The sequence below is a fragment of the Gymnoscopelus braueri genome (assembly GCF_963280865.1).
Source record: "Gymnoscopelus braueri genome assembly, chromosome: 17".
Taxonomy (NCBI): Eukaryota; Metazoa; Chordata; class Actinopteri; order Myctophiformes; family Myctophidae; genus Gymnoscopelus; species Gymnoscopelus braueri.
The window spans coordinates 23,098,448-23,123,848 of record NC_137617.1 but is presented as its reverse complement, the minus strand read 5'-3'; the positions used below and the strand labels follow the sequence as shown (position 1 = coordinate 23,123,848).

The window sequence follows — 25,401 nt, the reverse complement described above, 5'->3', positions numbered from 1 at the left end:
TTTGTTCTGATTGATTCTCTGGTGATCAGATTATTTGCCTTCACCTCTAAAAGCAAGCATTCAAAAGACCTTCAATAGCGTCAATTCACAACACTTGATCCTGATTCTTTCCTAAGATACAGAGCCAAGCAATGACTTGGTGCCAGAGAGATAACTGATAATGATCTAGCGCAGTCCAATCGCTTTTTGCAGGTAATAGCTCAGGTTGTTCATCTTCTTAGACTCATTTGCGAGTGGTGAGTGGTTCTGAATAAGACATACTCTGGTGACTCGAGCAAGGTCGCAGGTTTACAGCAGGCGTGCAGCCTTGCTGGAGAGCATGACATATTTAATAACTTTATATTTTCCACAAATTATTTATAGTGGAAATAGCAAGCTCACAACGCATCGCAACGCATTGTGAGCTTGTAGATCTGCTATTTCCATTTTTTTTAATGTTTGAAAATATAAGAAAATCTTTCAACATGGAAACGATTATGACGATACAAAATGATTGCGATTATCTTAAATAATTGCGATTAGGCGATTATGTAATAATTGCAACAGGCCTACACACACACACACACACACACACCACACACACACACACACACACACACACACGGGAACAATCTGTCGGTCTCTCTCTGTTTATGTCCATCACTCTCTCTATCACTTGTCCCATTTTTCTCCATCTCTAGTTCTACCTCTCTATAAAGCCAAAGTATTTATAGACCTGCCATGGGGTTGAGAGGGACACTAGTGTTTGAAATCCTCTTCACATACCTCAGTGAGGCCTTCAGCATTCTCACAGCCCGCATCAGCAGAATAAGCTTTTATGAGAAAATCCGTCGATACCACAGGAGCAAACAGACACACACACACACACACACACACACACACACACACAACTGCACATTCGCATATAAACAAACAGCGGTATCTTGTTCTTACACATGAGCACGCACACACACGCACATAAATCCTAAGGGAATCAATCAGGGAAAATCAATCAGCCTTGAGAGTAGAGGACTATAGAAGACAGGGGGAGAGAGTGCGTGTGTGAGAGAGAATGAGTGAGGCAGAGAAAGAGGGAAAGAGACACAAAGGGGAGAAAGAAATCAAGGTAACAGACTCTTTACTCTCCTTCTACTTCTCTCTCACGTAAGCGCGAGAGGACAGAAAGAGAAGCAGAGAAAGCATTTGATGCAGTTCTCCCTTTGGAGTTTCCATCTCCGCCTCGCTTCCGGAAAATAGCACTCTGAGTTACCGAGTGAGACCACACAGCCCCACACCTCCTCCTCCTCCAACCCCCCCAGAGAATGGTGTTTGGTATTTCCCACAATACCGGCACCTCCGAGCTGCAAAGTGCCACCCACTCCACTCCTGTGTGTCAACCAGCTGGAAGAAACCGCTGACACAACACAGCATATGTCTGATGTTACTGTTCGTTGTCAAGAGTGATACAAGCGGTCACTCGTACTCATCTTATGTGAGCACACATGGAGTAAACACTAGGCAAACAATGAATGAATGAGTGAAATGAAATCTGGAAAAAACGTGACAAGACACTTGTCCCTCTACCTGCTGGTCCTCTCACAACAGGGAAAACAAAAACATGTGAATAGTGTACTTGAAAAACAAGACCAAGAGTGTATAAGCCCCATAACCAGCCCCTGGTGGCCATGCTACCAACCTACCAACATTGCCACCCTTAACCACTTTACTGTATACTTTCTAGTTGACTGCTCGATCCCCTCCAGTTGTCGCTCGACACTAAATCTCTTTGCCTAAAATAGCGGATCCACAAGCTCACAGTTGAGCTATTTTCGCCAAATGTTCGCCCCAGAACAAGTACACTGACTGCACATTTGCTAGAAAAGAGAAGTGGATGCTCTGTTTGAGAAGAGGTAGAGTCAGGTGATCGAGTCAGGTGGTAATGAAGGACATGAAGTGACGTTCGTTGGCAGGTTTGTTAAATGGTATAAAAGCAGAACAGAATAAAAACCTGAATAAAAAAATACTTCTTGAAGCTTTGCTGAAGGTATTTATTTCCATCAGCGTTCTTCAGAGAATAACAGGAATGCGCAGAAATAAATGACGCAAGATGGTTAACTAGGACGGTAGACCTATTCTCACAATGGCCTCTCGCCATGGCACCAGTCCTTCAATCATATGTGCAGCACTGTGTGCACATCCGCTGTCCACGGACCCTTGTGGCTACACAGCAAAGTAATGTACTGTATAATCAGGCCTATAGAGCCCCACATTCTCTAGTGGGGCTAAAGACAGATTTAAAAGAAAAAAAGATGAGTGGAAGAATTGAGAGGGGGGTGTATTTTATATCGAATATTAACTCATAATGTCAACAAAAGCAAAGGCTTTAAAGTAAAAGTACCATAATTAAAAAGCTACAAACTGCCTTTAGAACATTAAAAAACCCGGACATTTTGGCCTAAGAGTGGCACTAAAGGAAAGGCCAAAATCAGTGGGGTTCTTCCTGCAATAGAAGTATTGGACAGATGGACACTTTGGTTGCCATCGACTCCTATCACTAGTGGGGCTACAACTCAGCACAACACAGAAGCTCTTGAAGCCTGTCTGAGAGTGTGAAGCTTGCCCAAACGTATTCCTTCACTTCAGAAAGCCCTAAGCTGTAAAAATCTGAGTTATCCTCCTTGAACAACTTGTGACAGAATTCATTAGAGCAGCTTCAGATTTGGTGAATCTGAGACAAATGTCTGCTCTCTGGCATGTGCCCTCTGTCTGTACGTGTGAGTGCTTCCTATACATTGAGTGTTGGCAATAAGTTAGTTTCAGTCAAAAATAAACAACACGATTCCCCCAAAGGCCACATTTGCAGATTCAGCAAATCTCTTCCTTGTGAGAAATCAATTTGCAGTAAGTGACCTATGAACTTGAGATGAAGTTACCTGAGAATGCATTTCTAATCAGATTTCAGCCTTTAAAGGTTTAATGACATTCACTTTTACACCACATTCAAAGTCTTTGTCCTGGTCCTTCAAAAGTGTACAAAAAGTTTTAAGTGAAAATTCCATTCCAGTGATCCATGGCAGGTGTTTTTCTCTCACATTTCTAAAGCCTTTTCAACTGCAATGAAAAAAGAAATCTTTGCCTGCGGGTGTCGCTGGTGAGGGATTTTGCCTGTCAATCATCGCCTCTGCTCCGCCCCCCCCCAAAGGAAAGGATAGGGGAGGGGAGGGGCGAGGAGGAGAGTGGGCGGGATTAATCGACTGTGACCTCACTGTCGAAGGGCCAAGCTCAGATTACTTTTCAGCCTAATTATTCAGAAAACCCCAGACCACAGAAAATCCACTGAATGTTCTAAGTTCAGTTTTTTTGGGTGTAATTGAGGTCATAAAACCCCAAATAAAACATTGAAAATAAAAAAAAGTGAAAATGAATGTCATGATACCTTTAAGAAAAATAAATAAATAAAGACTATCTGTATAAGGAACCAATTTACTGAATTTTGTTAGAGGAAGGCTTGATGTCCTTGGAGAAGGTTCACTGATAAGCTTCCAGTGATTTTCTGTCCAGTATAAGGCTTAATCCAATGTCTGGGCAGTTGGCCAAACAAGACCCTGTGTAAATACAACATGGATTTGAAAATGTATCTTGTCCTTACAGATGTACACTAAAGATCCCAGTAATACCAAATATCTATATGATATCCCACGGCATGCACACACCGCACAGTGTTATACACTACTGACCACTATACTCAAGATGCTATACAAAAACCTATATTCCACCCACAGCAGACATTTGCTATCATATTTATGAGTGTACTGTACAGTAGCAGAGTAGCCGTTCCTGAAGACCAGAAGCTAATATCTCCTTGATAAGCGGTAGATGTTTGGTTTTCCACAACTTAAAGAACTGGAAAATAATAACCCAACCCTACAACCTACTTACTTCAATCTAGTTACTTCCTGGCTTTTAAACACTACCCACAGAGTAGGGCAGTTCCATATGACTACAAATCAATTATTTCAAATTCAAACCTTTGCCTCGATTACGATTTGAACGTTATTAAAAGTGAAAATAGCAGATCTACAAGCTCACAACATAATACAAATAATAATAAAACTTTATTTATATAGCACCTCTCAAAACTGGGTTACAAAGTGCTTCACAAAGAAAAGAAAACAGTACAAAAACAGAACAAAGAAAGCAAAAACAATGCAGAAAACAATGAAGGAATGCACATGTACAAACCACTTTCATACCGGTGCAAGACCAGCGGAGATAGACTAGAATAATCGACTAGGAGTGGGCATTAAAAGCTAATCTATAAAAGTTGGTTTTAAGGAGGGATTTAAACCGGGGGACAGACTCAGTGAGGCTGATCTCCAGGGGCAGGGCATTCCAAAGTGGCATTCCAAACATGTCAAAATGAGACGCGTTGTGAGCTTGTAGATTGTCTAGTTTAACTATTTTTATGCCACCATAAACTGTATGCAAGTGTATAATACGGTGGTTAATCAGATCAATAAGACTTATCGGTTTAGTCGATTATAAAAAATCTATAGCTCATATGATAAATAAAGAAAGAAACCTGCTTCTCGATTATTCAACTGACCCAAGAAAGTCACAGCCACCACAGTGGCTGTGACTTTGCCCTTGTTCATTGTGTTTGCAGCACAACAGTGATCATGACTTCATAAAATATTAAACAGGATGATGTAATGTCGGCCATAGACCATATGAGCATGCCAGGACAGCGCCGGCCCATGAAATGCACCATCAGGCTGTAGTTACACCAAGAATGGATGAAAACAGACAGGGAATTGTCTTTGTCTAAATGAATTGTATCACACATTTTATTGTTTCTACATGCTAAGAAAACCATCACTTAAATACACATCAACAGCATGAGTGTTTCCCTTTAACTACATTGATTCCCTCAACTCTTAACGGCGATTAAGATGCCCAAGCCATCTAATCTTATTCTAAGCCAAACAGTAAAGCTAAAACTTAGCTCTAATCCTTTTGGTCGATTTCAGCTCTGATGGGGCATCAGTCTGGTGCTCAGACCTGTACTGCTTTGGTTTGGCATGGGCGCATCCACATAGAATACTGTGCAGTTTGTCATAAAATGGCCATGTGTCGTTTATGTCAGAGGATTCTTAGCTTTTTCTCATCTTATCACATGTGTTAAAGTACTTTTGTCAAAGTTTTTCTGTAATTTGACACAGCTCTGCAGTGCAGTCCTAATAAAGCCCCTTGCCTTCATATGAACTCAAATTGGAGGAAAACCTTTGTGTTTCTGTGCATTGTACTGTAGCTCCATATCTCGAGAAGTGCAATGTTTTCTTCCTTGGTCTAAACTATTCATTCTCATCCACTAGCCAACTAGTGTTACCAGCGGCCATCTTTCCGTCTATTAGTTTTTCCGTCATAGTGCAATAGCATGTGATCTGTCTACGGCAAGCCTATAAGGCCAATACACAATGGAAAAGGGTGAAGCGAACCTGGAGCGTTCTGTGTTCTCAATGCACAGGTTAAGTGAACCGCAACATGGGCTTGAAGCGAACCATACTCAGACCACCTCCTGAGGAGGTCTGAGTATGGTTCGTTTCATAGGGGTCTGAGTTCTTTTTGGAGTGTTCACATATGCACAAAAACTGGTGCCTTGTCACTATGCCTTGTTTGTTTGGAGGGCTTAAACGGACCAAGTATGAAAACATACTCTGAGTAAGAGGTTCACAGAATAGAAGGAATTTGCTGTGGCATGTGTTGCAGTGACAACAATACACTAACTCTATATACTAAGCTGACCATGGTCCTCCAGGGGTCCGTACTTGGCCTCCTCCTTTTCCCCTCTACACCGAAATGTCTTTCCGATAGCCGATTTACAAACTCACAATGCATTGTCTTGCGACTTTCAGCTCAAATTGCGTTACGATGCGTTCACTGAATGCCTGTCTATTATGACATACCCAGAATGCTACGGCATAGGTATAAGCAATTTATTTAATTTATTTGTATTAAAATGAGTGTTAAATAGCTCTATCTTCCGATAACAATCATTGCCGTAAGTGTTTGTTCAGCAGTCTCCCTCGCTCTTTAGTAAACAGACTATACGTGTTCAGGTCAGGATACCAACTTCTTCATCCAAACATGAGAGAGAACCATAGAGTTAAAATAATAGAACCAGAAATCCCCCCCCTTCCACTTGTATGGAGTTGCTCACCCAGCAGCATACTCCCTTTTCACCCCTTCTTCCAGGTTGGGAAATGTGACGGGCGGGGCCTATTTGGGGCCTCTGTGACACGTTTTGCATCATGGAGGTGACGTTTTGCATCACCTCCATGCGCAAGCTCGTGAGTCGAGCCCATTGGTCGAAACCGCTTTCGCTCGTTCATGTGTCGTGCCCCGGCCGTAATAAGCTGCAGTACCTATGAACGGCCAGCATGTCCAATGCGTTCCAATGCAACCTCTTGGTTCTGGTTCTGGGGGCTTGGAGAGAACCCATACACGATACAGGAAGTGAAATTGAGAGTGAAAAAAAAGTGGTAAAAAAAATTGGTATTCCATCCTGAAAATGAATTTTCTGTTTAGTAAAGTGCTGGCGAGATGGGGAGACCCCTGCTACTGAACAAACACTCTATAGCAATGATTACTATCAGAATATAGAGCTTTAACCTTTTAACAAATATCACTTACACCCCCTTAAAACAATGAAAACAGAATTAACTAGCAACAAAGTACAGGGGCATATAGGATGCAGGCCTACATTCAGATGGCAGACTATACACACAACATACAGCCAATACAGTACAGAGCTCCACTCACCACTGGACTCTCCATGATGCCTTTAAGGAAGATAAGATCCAGGTCATTGGCCGTTGTGGAACTGGTGCTGTCACTCAGAGTATCCAGGACCTGGTGCATGGCTACACACACACACACACACACAAAACAGCAAGAAGAGAAAGAAAAGAGAGGACATAATAGCGTATTATATTTTGCGTAGATTGTACGTTTTTCATGGTAAACAGACTGAACGGATGAGTTTAAAGAGAGAGGAGGATAGATGAGTTTGTAGCAGAGGAAAACAGTCGAGGAGGAGGCTGGAAAGCACTGAAGCAGGATAAAGAGCATGAGAGAGATAGAGAGCGAGAGAGAGCGAGAGAGCAGGAATAGAGTGGAAAGTGAGAGATGGATTTTTCGCATGATCCTTTCCCAAGCAATTTCACCTCTGTCATTCACTCCTCTCTGAAGTCGCTATCTTTCCCTCCAAACTCAGTAAGCTGCACTCCCACACACACACACACGACAAACAGAAACAGTCATACACACATGCATACTATACTTATTACAACTTTCCATTGACTACGCACTCCTTAATTTTAATGTTTGCATAGCACCAGAATATTGTGTTTTGGAGGCCTTCTGGAACTTGATTAGGTTATTGAAACAGTCAACGATGCTGTTTCACTTTTTTTTCCACTCCATTGCACAGCATTCAATGGCTCGCCTGTAAAGGAGGCGCACGCGCACACACGCACACACGCGTACACACACACGTATCTCTGGGAGGTGCAGTCAAACTGCCAAGGCAGAAACATCACTCAACACAATGACAAATCTATCAGCAGAGGTAAATGACGTCAGTGACTCGGTTCAAAGCATCCCTCTGCCAGCTTCCTAAATGCCGCATTAATGTAGTGAGCACACCGACATTACTTAACAAAAGCCACTAATCACAGCCTGGTTGATTGACAGAAGAGTTGGCATTTAGGCACGCATAACAGTCTTCCGCAGTAATTAAATTTGATTGACACCGAGTCTAATAACACAACAACAGGCCTTACATTTGCATAAAAAAGAAAGATTGGTGGGCCATCAGGGGTCGGCCAAATACCTACTTCACTGTAAGTCTTGTGCCCTAATATGGGCATAATGGCACACTTAGAGACGATTGGTCCAATTAGAGAGTGGTTAATCAGTTTCAGCTCCATTAGGGGACTGTGCCAGAGCAGGAGCCTGCTTATGCTTACACTTAATAACCTTTTTTTATTCATAGTTAAGCATGGAAACGTGCTTAATAACCACTTTTTAAAACAACTTTAACCCTGGCGTCCCTATTTTGGGCATGTAGGCGAAAGGCGAAGATGTTCAAAAATGTTCAATACAAAAACATATACGCACCGTGTATGTATGTATGTATGTATGTATGTATGTATGTATATATGTATGTATGTATGTATGTATATAAATGTTAAGATCTACAAGCTCACAACACATTGTGGTGTGACATGTACTGTGGGTGTGAGCTTGTAGATCTGCTCATTTCAGCAGATCTGTGTGTTTTTAAGTGTTGCTTCCTCTTCAGAGTTCATATCAGGAGAGATACATCAAGATGCATCAAGAAGTTGGCTAGATAAAGTAGGAATTTGACAGTTAGTGATTCATCGCAGGCTGAAAAATGATATACTGTCTGTACCATGACCTCTAGTCAGTCCTAATACTGTCTGTACCAAGTCCTCTAGTCAGTCCTAATACTGTCTGCATTGTTGTTACATATAACTTGTGGCTCCTGCCTGATTGTGTAGACCCACTGTACACCCATATGTTACAGGGCTGCAACTACTGTATCAATTCATTTCTTATAGATTATGCTATCGATCACTTTTTCAATTAATCAAATAATTGACACACACACACACACACACACACACACACACACACACACAGTATATCAACAAATCAATGAACGACTTAAGCATTATTTTATACTTTGTCACACAACGGTGTACTGAAAATAGCAGATCAATCAAGCAGTTTTGTGAGCTTGTCGATCAACTATTTTCACTATTCTTATGTTTTTTTTTTTTTTACTTAACGCCTATAATGACATGCCCGAAATAGGGATAGATTATTAATCGATTATTTATTTTTAAATGATTGATTATCGATTCTTTTTTGGAATCAATTGAATCGATTAGCTGTTGCACCCCTAATACAGTAGTGTTACAGTTTGCAGGCCTAAAACCAAGGGGCCTAATAGGATAAAGAAGGAGAGGACAGCGTTCTAAAACCCCTCTGGGAGCCAGAAGTGGAGTCAGCTGGAACTCGTGGATAAGAGTATGAACAAACCCTTTGAATTACTGTGACCTTTGTCAAATAAACGTTTTCAACAACATAAAACAAAAGCTTTCACCAGTTGCACCCTGATCTTTTTGTTGTTCTTTTTTTTGTCTAGGTATCTAAAGGGCAGCAGGTTTCTGGGAGGGAAGAGTGGGTTGTCACTGTCAGTGACGTCACGTTACAGTGGCTCAGTAGCCTCTCATGTTGTGTACTTAGGCTACAATGATGCCTCTGACTGTTCCTTCAGCACAAAGCCTTGTCAAAACCAGGACATGATTTAACAATGCGATCCCTACCCAGATTTCATTTCTTTTTTTCAATTTATGCAGAAAATTACATGAGATTAAAAGAGTTCCACGTTTTGTTCGATGACATAAATTGCACCTGCAACTACCTCAACTGTGAATTTTGAAGCAGTTATTGTGCTTTTTAATGTTTTTTTTACCATGATTTTAAAAAATCATAAAGTGTTGCTTTGTGGCATTTGTGAGTCTTATGTTAAGTCTATACCTCTCTCCCTGGCTTGTGCACAGTGCTCCATTACTGTACTTTTTACACCCACACACACACTAGCCTGTTCCCCAAAATAATCATCTCTATGGAGCTGTAAAGTCTTCTCTTGAGTTTCAGGTGGACAACAGTAAATATGTTCTAATGCGGACTCCAGAGAAAGCACAGGTTGGCCTCTCTCATATGGCAGTTTCAGCTAGAGCCTGACCAATGCCAGAAATTCTGGTCCGATGCCGATCCCGATTTTGGAGAGTCCTACACACTACCGATACATTTTAATTTAAGTTAAAAAAAAAAAAAAACATTCAAACATAGCCAATCTATAAGCTCACAACGCATTGCAAAGCGTACACGTTTTGACAGGGACAAACTTGTAGTAGATATTGCACTGTAGCTATTTTTTTTAAGGTTTTGGAAAAGTTTTTAAAACCTTTGACAATTTTGCCTATAATAGTAGGGGGTACTAAGTGAAAAATCGTTACGCGGCGGATAAAAGCATGAAATTTGATACAGATGTCCCTTGGGTCATCCTAAAACATCCTAGAAGGGGTGCCCAAAAAAATCTTAAACAGGAAGTGAGTTATGGACAAAATCCAAAATGGCCACCTAAACTGTTGACCGTTGACTCAAAAGACACCAAAATAATCTCCAAAAAGCATAAAATGTGGCACACATGTCCCTTGGGTCATCCTAAGACATCCTAGAAGGGGTGCCCAAAAAATTCTGAAACAGGAAGTGAGTTATTGACCAAATTGAAAATGGCCGCCTAGTGTTGTCGATTGACTCAAAAGACAACTAAAGAATCTCCAAAAAGTATAAAATGTGTCACACATGTCCCTTGGGTCATCCTAAGACATCCTAGAAGGGGTGCCCAAAAAAGTCTTCAACAGGAAGTGAGTTATTGACAAAATTGAAAATGGCCGCCTACAGTGCTGGCGATTGACTCAAAAAGCCTATAGAATCTCCAAAAAGCATACAATTTGGCACATATGTCCCTTGGGTCATCCTAACACATCCTAGAAGGGGTGCCCAAAATAATCTGAAACAGGAAGTGAGTTATTGACTAAATTGAAAATGGCCGCCTACAGTGTTGAAAGATGATGCAAGATACCTAAAGAATCTCATAAAAGCATGAAATGTGGTACAAATGTCCCTTGGGTGATCTGAACGCATCCTACAAGGGGTGCCCAAAAAGGTTTTAAACAGGAAGTGACCGCCTAAAGCAGTTGACACAAAAGAAAACATAAAGGGACGTCATAAAAGTGTATAATTTGGTACGTACATTGAGTGCTTCTTAATATATCCTAGAAGAGGTTATTTATTTGCTTGTTTATTAAACTTTTTAGGAAGGGACCATGTTGAAGAAATTCTAAATGGCTGTTTAAACAGTTGACCATGGCAGTCTGCATATTATGCAGACTCAATACGACAGGTTATGCAGTGCATAACCTGCCGTATTTTGTAGTCCACCTTCTGTTTTCATTTCTACATCACTTATTCATTTTACTTTCTGCATTACTTTTTTATTGTACTCTTTGAATCTTCTTTATTTATCTAACTCTCTGCATATTCTTATTTATTTTACTCTGCATCTTATCTTACTCTGCATATTCTTATTTTACTCTCTGCATCTTATTTTAAGATCAGTTCGCCCATCAGTTCGCCCATAACATATGGTCAATTTAAATCTTTGATTGCAGATCTACCCACAAATGTCTGTAACTGTTTTTAATTTTGTTTTTGTTCTGAATGTCATTGATATGAATATTGATGTTGTATTGATGTTGTACTGTGCTGTATCTCGACGACACTGCAAATGAGGGCAACCTCAATGTCTTTTGAGAATAAATAAAGGTTTGAAATGATTTATTTTGCACTCTACATCTTCTTGCTTGTTTTACACTCTATCTTCTCATGTATTTTCTTCTTGATCATTACTGTTTTTTTGTGATTAGTGTTTAGTAACTAGTACATGTATTCATGTGTGCCATTTCGCAATTACCAGCACATTGGCATAATGCTCTGCAAGGTAACCCAGCATCCCGGCATCTACACTTTCTCGAACAGAAGGGCTCAGCTTTGCAGCCACACTTGAGTTCTCTACAAACTTAAGCAGCCTCTGGCAAGAGTGTCCATAAAGGTGTCCACGAATCAGCGACTTTAATCCATCCATATTTGTCAGGAGATGGTAGAGATTGCATAGCTTTCAGGCTTCTGGACCAAATGCCAGATTGGCTGCTCGATTTGAATATTGTAGCAGTGCAGCCCGTGTGGGAGGAGTGTTTTCCATTGAGAGACTATTAAAACTTTTTTTGGCACCCCTTAGGATGCATTCAGATCATCCAAGGGACATTTGTACCAAATTTCATGCTTTTATATGAGATTATTTTTTATGAGTGTCTTTTGCATCGTCTGTCAACACTGTACACGGCCATTTTCAATTTAGTCAATAACTCACTTCCTGTTTCAGATAATTTCAGGCACCCCTTCTAGGATGTCTTAGGATGACCCAAGGGACATGTATGCCAAATTGTATGCTTTTATGAGATTCTTTAGTTGTCTTTTGAGTCAATGGATAACACTGTAGGCGGCCATTTTCAATTTTGTCAATAACTCAGTTCCTGCTTAAGATTTTTTTGGGCACCCCTTCTAGGATGTCTTAGGATGACCAAAAGGACATGTGTGCCAAATTGTATGCTTTTATGAGATTCTTTAGTTGTCTTTTGAGTCAATCGACAAGCTAGGCGGCCATTTTCAATTTAGTCCATAACTCACTTCCTGTTTCAGATTCCTTTGGGCACCCCTTCTAGGATGTCTTAGGATGACCCAAGGGACATAATGTGCCAAATGTTATGCTTTTTGGAGATTCTTTTGGTGTCTTTTGAGTCAACGGTCAACAGTTTAGGTGGCCATTTTGAATTTTGTCCATAACTCACTTCCTGTTTGAGATTTTTTTGGGCACCCCTTCTAGGATGTTTTAGGATGACCCAAGGGACATCTGTATCAAATTTCATGCTTTTATCCGCCGCGTAACGATTTGGCCATTTTTTGTGCTTAGTACCCCCTACTATAATGACATGGGGACGGCAGGTTCATTGTGGTAACAAATCAAGACACATCAGCTGCATAATTACTGATACAGACTTTTTCACAAATGTCAAATAATAATCAGCCAAATTAATATCGGTCTGGCTCTAGTTTCAGCATTAGTTACCCTAAAGTGGATAAAAGCTTTGGTCACTAGAGTCATGAACCACTAGTCTAGTGGTTCATTTAAAAGGAAAGGTATATGAAAGGTAGATGATGGTTTTTGTATTGAGTCTTGAGAAGTGGCACAATCTGCACACATATATATATATACAAACATAAATTTGAATGTATAGTACACTCATCGACTCATGCAGTGCAAACACACACATGGGCGCACACTCTCGAGCATGCCCATAAACACACACACACACACACAGAAAATGTCACTAAGGACAGGGACAAAAAATATAGTTCTGCTTATTCTCAAGTTATCAGTTACCCCATCACTTCTCTTTAAACACCTGCAAGAATAAAATATCTCCCAGAGAACACGGCTGAACAATGAAGACATAAATCATCTGCACTGCACACGGAGACACATCCCAGCCCTGGTCTGGTTGTCAAACATGAAGAATAAAGATACCGTCCTGGCCGTGGTTTCTGCTGATGAAAGGAAAGGCTATAAGGAAAAGCAGCCAGGAAGGGTGGAAGAAAGAGTTCCTTTGTAATTAATAAGCATATACGTCAACACTTAAGAGATTTTCCACTGGGATTTTTTTTTACGCATTGACTGATCAGTTGACTGATGCATCATTGACTTCTGTTATTGTACTAGATATTATTATTATTATGTTATTATTATTTTGATGGAAATCCGAAGTATATACATTAATCAATATTGTGGTTGAGCGTCATGGTCAACTGTCAACCTGTCAGTGTCAACATCTTTTTCATTTGAAAATAGGGCTTCTACACAAAGTAAAAATGTGCTTTCAATAGCTCTATCCCCCTCCCCCCACACATACTGCCTCTCTTTCTGTCTTTGTCAGTCTCACTCAAAAATAATAATTACGCGTCTCATGTCGTTCTCTCTCTTGTCGCTCCCTGTCTGTCTGTCCGTTGGTTTCTCTCTAAACAAATAATTAGACGAGTGTCTTCCATGAGGCCTTGTTATCTTTCTGTTCTACCACTGTTCTCCCGTCAGATCAGTAAGGAAACGTTGTCAGATTTGTGCCCGGTGGAGCACATCAAACAACCAAACTCGTCTTACAGGTCTTGCGTAATTCTGTTTAATCACACTGCAGACCCACACACATGTAGTTGTTACCCGCTCCGTGTCTTCCCCAGAGCCGACGAGAGACACATGAAGGTTTGTTCACTAGACTCCCCGGAGAGAGCTCGACTTTCTCCTCGGTTTTGCTTCTTTCTTTTTTCTCTCGTTATTGTTACGACATGGCTCAGTTGGTGGGTAGCTGTCTATAAGAGTGTCTGTGTGTGTCCATCTCCATACATTTTCCAATGGGGCTCGGATCGGTCTGAAACCTTGCCATGATTTCATAAAGTACGTAACTGAGGCTGCAACGCCTCCATTTCCCTTCAGGGATTAATAAAGTATATCTCATCTCAACGTCATAGATATGTCATAGACAACTGACGTAAGAGGCTGGCCACATTTTCTTCTTCCCGTTTTGTTTTATTGTGGTTTTCTTTCTCTTACATCCCTTGTTCATCGTTTCTTCCAACATGGTGCCGCTGTCTGGGGGTGATTCTATGCTCACTTCAGAACGGGTTTCTCAAACCCGTTCTGAAGTGTGTGCTGGGGGTGTGAAGGTCAGAAAGTTCCACTATCTTTTTTTCCGCACACACATCTTTTTGTTCCATTTCTTAAATCTCTTGGCCTTTCTCAACCTCCCTCTAAATCAATTCCCAGTCAGGTTCAACATCTCTGACAGCAGAAGCCTCCTAAATATCAAGGATGCCTTACCGTGACTTTAGATTAAAGCTTCTAGCGCCTGGTCACGAAGAGGCCATGAGAAAGGTGCGATAGGGATAATGAATAATACCCCATATTCTGTGCTGTCTGTTCACTACGTCTCGTCTGGGGATGTTGTATTATTCACTGAGATTATTAAAAACTCCAACTTTTCCTCCCTAACCTCCTAGGACACAAAAATATAGGATTAGTTTCTCTCATTTTCACTCTGTCCCATACAAAGCACGAGGAGATCTGCCAGCCAGGTCTTAAATTCACAGAGGAAGAGACCTGGATCTCACCTCATAATCTATAACTTATTGCTCCCCATCTCTGTTTTTTCTTTCTTTTTGGAGTGTTGAGTGTAAATCCTTTACACTCCGTAAGCTAGTCAAAGCTACTCCTCTCTCCCCACTTCCATATACTTCGAAACAAAAGTTGCATAGCAAGGACCAAAGCCACATTTTTGTTGGACTAGATTATTTACAACTTTCTCTTGCCTCATTTCACCTGGAAGGCAGCATGTATTCTAGTCTGCTGGTTTCATGCTCTGGAACTCGGGCGCAATGGCATTATTCACCTCAGTGCATTTCAATCCCCTATGTTCCACACTGCAACTTGACACTGTCAGAGGTCTCCATTTAACACCGATTTGTACTGTAAAGAGCACAATGAAGGGTTCAGGTGTGCACCATGTGGAACAATAGTCTGGCACACCGCCAAAAAAAAAGTGTGTTAATTTAACCACTTAAACCCAACACGTTGTCCCTCTGGGCTCTATTCGAACTTAGTGTGTTTTCCGTTTTCGCTCTATATTAAATATCTTCGCCAAAAATGTGTCCGCTTGCAGATCTACTATTTTCTGCGAATGTTTCCCCAGAATACAGATGCTGGGGTTTTAGTGGTGCACTCCCTGTTAAATTAACACTCAGGATTTTGCTGTGTATAGGACATAGGACTCTACTGTACCTGAACTCCGCCAAAAGAAACACGTCCAAAAGAACATTGACTACAGCAACTTTCAAATCACGAGGGGCTTTTATTTTTTCAGAAAGCGAAGGTGTTCTACAGGACTCTGGGTTTGTGCCTAATCTCTGGAACTATAAATCAAATTGCATGTTGGAACAAAATATTTTACTGTATTCAAAATTAGCAATATCATCTTATATTTTGGAACAATGGACATTTTCTTTTCATTCGCTGAACCAGAAATGCAGAAAAAGCTGTGTGTGTGCATGCATCAGATTTCATCTAATATTTGCAACATTCAGCAGGAAAATAAATTTGAAACACAAGTTTTTTGTCAATATCATGTGACCCTTTTTTAGCATATGATTGTAAAACTATCAACAGTGGTCTCTGGTGTACACAAGTGAACAAGCCCTGGTACAAGGCACACGCTGTACAGAGCATACTCTACTAGCAAACTAGAGAACAAATGTCTTTTCATGCTTGAGTAGGTTTTATTTTCAGAGACAAATGCAGTGTGGCAGGGACAGGGACAGCAGCCAAACTAACACGGTAGATGTGAACGGAATGGGAATTGTTACATACCTCAAAATTCCAAAGATGAGACAAGATGGTGCTTATTAAATTAAATTTTTAACCAGTGAAATCCTATGTACTTTGTCATACGATGAATAGTGAAAATAGACAATTGTCTAAGTTGTTTAACGTTTTTCTTTGTGCCTGTAATTACTTAGGAACTGCAGCAGAATTGGCTCCCCTTCTGGCTCCCAGAGTGATTTTAGAACCACAATAGGGGCCCAAAATAGAGACGCCAGGTAAAAGCGGTTATATAAGCGAACTGACATGGGAAAAAGCACCAACCAAAACCAAAAATATAGTGTACCTTTATTTACAGAATCACTTGATGGCTGTCAGCAAGATGTCAGCAATAATAAAAGGCAGCCCACTTCCATTGCCTTACTTTGTTTGACCTCAGTCGGAGCTCAAACATTACCTATGTCTGTAAGCCTACCATCTCTCTTCACCTCCAGACAGTGGGGAATACTGTACTGCATGTAATTACAAGGCAACCTTGAAAATAAGGGCAGCATTCCCCTTTTGTAGTCTTGTCCAGGTCTGAGAACACTTCCAAAGAGAGCGTCAATTAAACTCAATGTCAAGGGCGCAACCAAAACAATCTCAGCTGTTATCGTTTGTGGCTGGAGAGCACAACAGGGAACACGGAGCTCTTAGGTAGCACTTAGCGGAGGCTGTCCTGTTGCTATGGAGCTGTGGTTAGGAAGAGCGATGGAAAGGATGGGGAGGGAAGATGTGATGAGGGTAGAGTGGTAAATGGGAGAATTGCAACAGTTAAGGTCCTTACACACCGGGAGTGTTTGATTCGTAGTTACTGCTGTTTGTGTGATGAGTACATGCACACAGAACACAAATATTACGTGGCCATAAAGCCACGTAATTACTTTGCGAAACAACATCGATTTTTTTTATCGCAAATAAAAGCATCAACTTCTATGAATGAGGCATCACCCAATTAATAGTTTAATGATTCAAGATTCAAGAGATTTATTGTCACGAGGATGTACTGGTACATGCATTGTGAAACACAGCAGGTTGGGGTGCTCCATAATACAGCACTCCAACCAGAATGTGAAAGATTCAGGATGCATTTTTGCATTGTTTTTTCGTCACGCTCCTGGGGTGTAAGGACCTGAAATCAAACTAAATGGTTTAATTGATTATTTAAAAAAATCATTGATTATACTAAAATAATAAATGTTTTATGCACATTGTGAGTGTATCGTCTATTTCACTATTTTATGACGAAGTATAAAAAAGACTGATTCATTATACACATTGATTTGTAAAAAAAAAACATAAAAAACGAGCTTCTCAATTATTCGAGTAATTGAAAACGTTATCTATAGAATAATCGCTAAGAAAATGATCAATATTCCCAGCCCTAACGAGAGGATGGAATTACAAAGAAGGAAGGGAGACAAGAGAGACAAGAGGGGGTTGACTTGCTGTTATTGGATAGTGGATCGTCACAGATTCGGGGTCACGGAAGAGAAACAAAGAGGTTGGCTACTGTCTATCAACACGTGCCCAGTTTTTGACTATCAATATAAGAGCGTGAGCCAAGACGTACAGAGATGCTCTTTGGATATTAAAAGGCCAGTGAAGGGCAACTGCAGCAAACAGCTACTGTTTCTCTGTGATACATTTTCTTCACTAGTAATCTTTTGTAAAGTCGTCATTCCAACTTCTGTCCATGTTCTCATTATTTCTTTTTACAGGAGCTGGTTCATATTGTTCTCATCATTGTAAGCACAGCCGTTTCCTTTAAGCGTCTTTAAAACCCCCACAAAGACCGACACACACAGATTTCCCACAGTAAAGTCTGGTGTGTTCATGTAACTGTTGAGGGTTAAATATTTATCCTTACGGATTAATTTAATAGTACAGAGTTAAATTAACACTCCAAAGTTTACTGTGAAAACGGCCAAATCTCCTCTGTACAACGGGAGACTCAACACATTGAGATTTTTGACAGACACGCAATGAAACTCTCAGGAGACTGCAGTAAGAATTTGATTATATTCTATGCTCTCCAGCAAGATACTGTATAATTACTGTCAGTCCCTTAGGTGAGGGGAAATGGGTGTCCAAGACAATGGCGGAGAATTATCGTGGAATGGAACACACTCCTTGGTGGTTTGCACCAGAGCAGATTAAACATTTCACAGTATGCGGTTAATTATGAGCTATCCCTATATGGCCTCTTCGACTCTTTCTGTCTCAAAGCCCTTGTGGAGGGTATTCAACTGAATAGATTTCATTCATTCTCCCATTCAGGCAATGCATTCCGTATAGGATGAAATTTTTTTACCAGAATTGTACATGTAGAATTTATATCGTTGCTGTCGGGCAGAAGCCTTGTATCTCCATTTCCTTTTTCTTAATGTTTTTTCATAAATTAATGCTATTGGTCATCCATTAACCACTTAAGTCCTATTTTGTAAAACGTGAAATGAATCTACAAGCTGCATTTTTGCCTATAATGACATGCTCAAAATAGGGATGCCAGTCCTACTGCGTAACATTCTATACAGAATTTATGCTGCAGGGTATTAGCTTCAGAGGATATATTAGAAAGCAACAATGTGTTGTCAGAAACAGTATTTATTAACTGTCACACCCATGAATAAATATATTTCCGGTACATTTCTGGTGCCTACAGTGCGTGTCTGACACTCGTCAACAAAAATAATGGCTATTGTGAAAGATATACCAGTGAAAGATTATATCAATTTAATTTAATTGAAAAAGTTACACAGAATGACTTTGTGTCTGTCTGTGGGTTTTCGTCTCGCCTCCTGGAGGACCAGAGGTCCGGACTCCGGAGGTGGGTTGGTGAGATAGGGATTACACTTTTCGTGTGTCTGTCTGCCTGTGGCGACCATCATCATTGTTATGGTCTAGGTGTTGAAGTGTCCGTGAGCAAGACACTTAACCCCTAACTGCTCCCTGAGGTGCTGCCCTCGTAGAGCCCACTGCTCCTGATAAGATTTTCTTTTTCTGTGGCAGACCTGGGTTGATTCGGACAAAAAGGTGAGGGGCGTTCTTGTGGAAAAACTTAAACTGTAGCGGGACCTTGAAGTCGAGCGAGCGCACTGCACTGGGAAACCAGTAGCAGCAGAGCCAAAAATGTCAGAGGGACCAAAATCTACATGAATGAAGATTACACTGATGCAGTCTGAATGGAAAGGAAATAACTACTCCCGCACTTGAGGGAGGCACGGGAGAGAGATGAAATTGCCTTTCTGGGGAACGACAAACTTTTTTTGTTTTACTTGTACTTCATTAGGTTCTCTCTTTAGCACACAAAAAGCCTAAAACAGTACAGGCACAAAAAGAAACTAGATAAAAAAAGACCAGAAAGTAAAATAAAAAATCTAATAAAACTAAACAAAAATACAGAGAGGTTATGAATATATAATCTAACTGTGGATCTGTAGGACACATAGGGCTTTCACCAACTAGTCGACTAGTATAACCACTAGTCGACCTTGTTGGTACTAGTCGAATAGTTGGAGAAAAAAAAAATGAATGTTTTAATGCCATAGTAATGGCCCATCTTACTATTATTATTATCCTTCTGACTTTATTTTTTATCAAAAGGGGGTCAAAAGTATGCCCAATAAAAGCCTATCATTGGGCAATGGGGATCCTTGGAGACGCTGCTGTGGTGCTGTGCTGCTGTGCCAGAAGCGCTTCCCTTAAAACGCCATAAAAATAAGGGCAGGAGGATAATAATAATAGTAATATAGTAGTAGGATGGCATTAAAACAATGCCCCCCCTAAAAAATTTAAATACAAATAAACCTTTTTTTATTTTATTTTTTTGTAAAAAAAATAATTATGTAAATTTCGACTAGTCGACTACCACTGGGTCAAATTAGTCGACCTATGTCTGTTTGTTTGTTTGTCTGTCTTGTCCTTTTCCTTATTGTTAAGTAATTGTTATTATTATTATTATTATTAATTTATTTTTATTTTATTTTTTGTCTCGTCATTTGTCTTGTTATGACCTTGGGGGGAGGGTTGGGGAATGGGAGAATATGATGTCGTACAAAATGTCATGTTATTGTATTTCTGCCTGCAACATAAGAAAAATAAAAAACAAAGTGTTTAAAAAAAAAAATAGTCGACCTATAAAAATCTCTAGTCGTGAAAGCCCTAGGACACACAGCACAAAACACAACATACATCAGGTCAACGTCCGGTGTGCAGCTCAAGATTTTAGGGAAGGTAGGGATTTTACGGACCATGTCTTTATGACTCTAAACAACTGTTGTTCTTCATTATAGAGTTCTAAGAGTTTAGAGGCAGCTCCCTCCATAGATTGTCTCGAGGAATGTTTGCTAACATAGTCCATCATTCAGCTGATCTGCATCCTTCCAGTTTGTTGCAATCATTCTTTTAGCAGTCATAGAGGGGAACGACACACTTGATAATTTGCCCCCGCGATGGCATCCCAAAGCCACCTAAGGACATTTGAACTTCTTAGCGGTGTGCTGAGGTTATGTTTGCAAAGTAGTTTGCAACTACTTTCGCCTGCGCACTTCACCTTCATAATTGTCACTGCACGTAATCCTACAGTCTGTAGGATTACGGGCACCTGTCAGCAGGGAGTGTTGGGTGGGAGGAGTAGGACGAAGGCTCTACGCCCTCCCGGTGGGGGCTCCTCACTGGTAGGTGAGTCAGCAGGATACAACAGCAGTCAACACAGAAATGTGTGCAGGTATGGAAACAATTGGCATAACGACTATATTGGAGAGAATAAGGAGTTGTTGTTGGCTCATTTAAATGTGTGTAGTCTGAAGAACAAGGTTCATGAACTGTGCAGTCTGGCTGAATCCAAAAACATTCACATATTGCCTATATCAGAGTCACGCTTGGACTCTTCAGAGGTTGCAATACATTGATACAATCTGTTCAGAAGGGACAGGGATAAGCATGGTGGTGGAGTTGGCATCTATGTTCAGAATCTATGTTATTGCCAAGCTACTGTATATCAGTTACACTGGGTTGCAGTGATCATAACTTGGTTGCAATTGTGTGAAAAACAATAGTATACCTAAAGCTGGCTCTAGGATTAATTACATAAGGTCTTATAATGGGTTTAATCAGGCATTATTTGAGGAAGAGGTCAAGTGTGCAATGGTCGAATGTATGCAGTGAAGAAAATCCAGAAAAAGCACTGAGTGTATTTACGAAGTTATTTATGGAGATTGCTGATAAACATGCTCCAATAAGAAAATGTATTGCTCGGTCATATGCAGTGCACCCTGGTTGGATGATGAATTGAGAAGGCTAATGGTCCAGTATAATGATGCAAAAAAAATAAAGCTGCAGATAGAACAGGTTCTCTATCTGATAGTACATGGAGAAATGCTGTGACAAAACTATAAGCTTAAAATCAATGACTCAAAGAATGATGGAAAGAAACTGTGAAGAATGCTGAGGAATTCAAGCATGCATGCCTCTTTCATAGAGACAGAAGGTACATTTGTTAAAATCCAATGTGCGATGAAATTGCAAATTATTTTTAATTTAATAGAATTAGTAGTAAAGTGGATAAATTGAGTATGTGTGCAACGAATGACATTGCGTCATATAACATAATGAAGACCGGGAAAAGCAGTGCATTTCACCAGGTTAAGGAACACAATATTGAAAGATTGCTGTTATCTATCTGATAACAAACCACCTGCTACAGACAATCTCATAAATTACTCAGAATTGCTGCCAAATACATCTCCAAGCCATTATGTCATATACAGTACGTGTCTAGAATATGGTGTGTGCCCGGAGATTTGGAAACAAGCCAACTTAGCCAAGGTCATTCCACTGCCTAATGACAACAGATCCATCTTTGCTGGTCCCAACAGTAGTCCTATAAACCTTCTTCCAGTGATGAAGCTGTATATGTTCAAATCCAAAACTTTCAAGTAATGGTCTGATCACAAGCTACCAAAACTGCTTTTGATGTTATTGATCATCGTCTGTTACTTGGAAAACTCAAAGTCTAAGTTTTAGTTCTGCTGCTTTGTCCTGGATAGAGAGTGACCTGTCAAGGAGAGATTACAGTATTATTCAAAGGAACCTTCAAAGCTGGAGTGAGTTGCAGTGTGTGGTTCCTCAAGGAAGTTCCCGAGTGCTCTTTTATTTTATTCACAAATGTTCCAATTGTTATTGAGCAAACATTTTGATTGTCCTTGACTTCGATTTAGTTTTAGTTGTTATCTCTCATTTAATTTTGTATTTTTATTTGATCGTTTAATATAAGAATATGAATAATTGTGAACGCATGCATGTGTGCGTGTGTGTGTGTGTTGGATCCCAGGAAGACTAGCTTTTGTCATAGCAAAGTCCTAATAAACAATACACATTATTTGTCAGGATAGGCATAGTGGGGGCAGCCAGGTCAGTCCCTAGGTATTCCTATTTATGTAATTTGTGTTGATTATTGATTGCAAATATTATGCCCTCCTCCATGTCCACCTACAGTATTGCTACAGTGTCTTTATATTATTGTATCTTTGTAGTGTCTATATTATTGTGTTACCCTTTTTGTTAATGGTGTTACTTACTTCTCTGTACGTCTTCTCTACACCTGTATCTTTGTTTCATCCTTACTCCTGTGATGCTATGACGACTTAATTTCCCTCGGGATTAAAGTACTATCCCATTCTATCCTAAATACGTTCATTTTGAATGAAATTTCTTATTCTCAGGCATTCCAATATGTGAATACCAGCTGTCCAAATTGTACTGCTTGCCCGATTCCAGATATTAAGTTCTTCTCATTAGCCTGGCCTAGATATCTACAGTACCAGAACAGACACAGTGAACAAGAATTTTGATGGGATTGTCTACAATTGAAATTGGAACAAGTGCCCAATTCCGAAGACTACAGTTGCTCGGCAGCAGCTGCAGACAGCAATCAGGATATAAAATAGCAGAGACTTACTGTAGTGCTGTTAAGATTTCAAGATAGTAAGTTGTGTAATAACGCCACAGAGATTGGCCGTCCACTTCAATTCATCAACTTCAGACCTCAGTCAAAATGGATGGAGGTCTAGTCAAATGTAGAAGTTAAAGAATACTGGCAGTGTTTTTTTTTTACCTATCTCAATCCATCATTGTCAAAACAAAACAAAAATGTCTAAATAATATTTATAATGGTAAAACAGTATAAACAGTAAAACATCGCACACTGCATTAAAGAAGATTTTTTTTCTTTAACATGCTTTGACAATGATGGATTATGTATTGTCAATGGAACCAAATACATATATATAAAACACTGCGATGTCCTTCAAGCCATGTCAGAGTTTTTAAAGGCCTTGTTTTCTACTAAGTCCACTACATTTCCACATAAACATAGCTAATCATGATATAATATGCCCCATTTTATGCGAGCCTATTACAGAGGCTGATGAAACTCCCATTATTTGCTGCATAGTAACTTTGCACTGTAATGTGCTGAATAACTTTGCATCGTGAAACAGTCTGTGGAACCATACCTTGAAGAGAGAGATTTCTAGGGTAAAAACACCTGTGCACACAATGTTGACAACCATACCCAACCCCCCATGCTCTCTTGGGCAACCAATCACCAAGGCAGTGGGCTGCGGAACCTAGCGTTTAAGCCACCCCATCCCCATCCACCATCACCATGGTGATGGTTGTTCCAAGTAGACTTGGGGGGTTGTTGGATTATCTCATTAGCAAGCTGGTGATATTTAGTGACATTTTATGAGTGGACAGTAACACACTTAGACTTCGCCCTCTGGCTCCTGGAAGTATGGGTTACGCAAAATTTGACAGATTGCAGAAATAAAAGAGAAGCAGTTTATCGACTCAACTTTGAAATATGGAGTATGTATTTTTCCTTCGTGCCTCTGTTCTAATTGCGGTGGGTTTAATGAATGAGCAAACGGCAATCGACACAACATGATGTGGCTGAAATAGCTGCGCATGTCATCGCATTATTGAGTACCCTCAGCCAGAACCAGAATGATTAGTCCTGTACTCGTGAAACCAAGCCATTACCGTCGACAGCCTAATCCTACCCATTCACTCCACTCACTGATCCATCATCCATGTTTGAACACTGGGCCATTAGAGTGGCCTGCACACTGAATATCACCATGAATGTGAGGGGGGGGGCAAGTCAGGACAGTGTGTGCGTGTGCGTGCGTGCGTGCGTGCGTGCGTGCGTGCGTGTGTTTCGCCTATCCCGCCAATCAGAAGAGAAATCTGGTACACAGAATATCTGGTAATGAGGCATATACCGATTCAATCTTAAACTTCTCAAAACGTTTAGAGACTCAAATTATCTGTTACTTCCTCTTTGCTTAAGAAAATCCCCCATAATCGTTGCTCCATGACTGCTCTGTATGGTACTAGGTCACAGGACTATTTAGCTTAAAGATACACCACAGGTAGAACTTGGCAAAAGCGGTTGAAATATTATGCCCCATAGATGGAATGAACTACAGAGGAGCTTGAAATTGGAGTGTTTCATTCCATTGGAAGAATTTAAGGTGCTGATATTTGGAATGTTGCTTGTGGCCGTTTCCTGTTCATGTACTCGTTTGTCAAATTTGTTTTGTTTTATGTGTGTGCAGGTCATTCTTGAAAAAGAGATCTCAATCTCAATGAGATTAACCTGTATTAAAGGCATTACATTAATGTGTTCGCTATTTACAATTTAAAATACGGATGGTTCAGTGTGGCCCTGTAATAGATAATGAGAGTCTGAGTCTGTAAGGAGGCAAAGGTCTTTAGAAATGGCAACCATTCAAGTTCAACTTCTAACAATCAAATTCGAACAATACAGCTAGTTGCAACAATGCAGGCAGAGAAATGCTTGCCATTCAAGCTTGCCCTCAACAGTACGAAGTATAAAGGAAAGCTAGTGTGGCAAATACAAGAACACATCATTCTGCGTTAATACCATGTCTTCCAAGACACATCATTACTGTACAGACATACGGTACATTTGTTTACATCTGCCTTCTCATGATTATGGAGGAGCATGCATATTATCTTAATGAGATAATGTTGTGTAGTTTGTGATGCACCGTTATTTTACAATCATGTAGTGTGCATATGTCTGAGATTAAAGAGAAGATGATCTGTGAGGTTTCTCCTCATTATAATATGTGTGTGATGCAACCCGATTGCAGAACTATCAGGAAAGAGACTGAAAAAGAAATAGCAGGGAACATTTTCTCGGAGTCAAATTA

At 40.3% G+C, this 25,401-nt stretch overlaps 1 protein-coding gene across 5 annotated transcripts in view; it reads right to left on the bottom strand.

Annotated features, from left to right (window-relative positions):
- The window catches only part of mpp2b (MAGUK p55 scaffold protein 2b), a 72,326-nt gene that overhangs the window by 24,799 nt on the left and 22,126 nt on the right, over positions 1-25,401 (bottom strand). For 2 of the 5 annotated variants that reach the window (XM_080455526.1, XM_080455524.1), the window contains one exon: positions 6,802-6,902. The exons of 1 other annotated variant lie outside the window; for it this stretch is intronic. In XM_080455526.1, the coding sequence (XP_080311652.1) occupies positions 6,802-6,902 (101 nt within the window). The remainder of the gene's footprint in view (positions 1-6,801; positions 6,903-25,401) is intronic. 2 more of the 5 variants (XM_080455525.1, XM_080455523.1) reach the window with 1 other exon arrangement.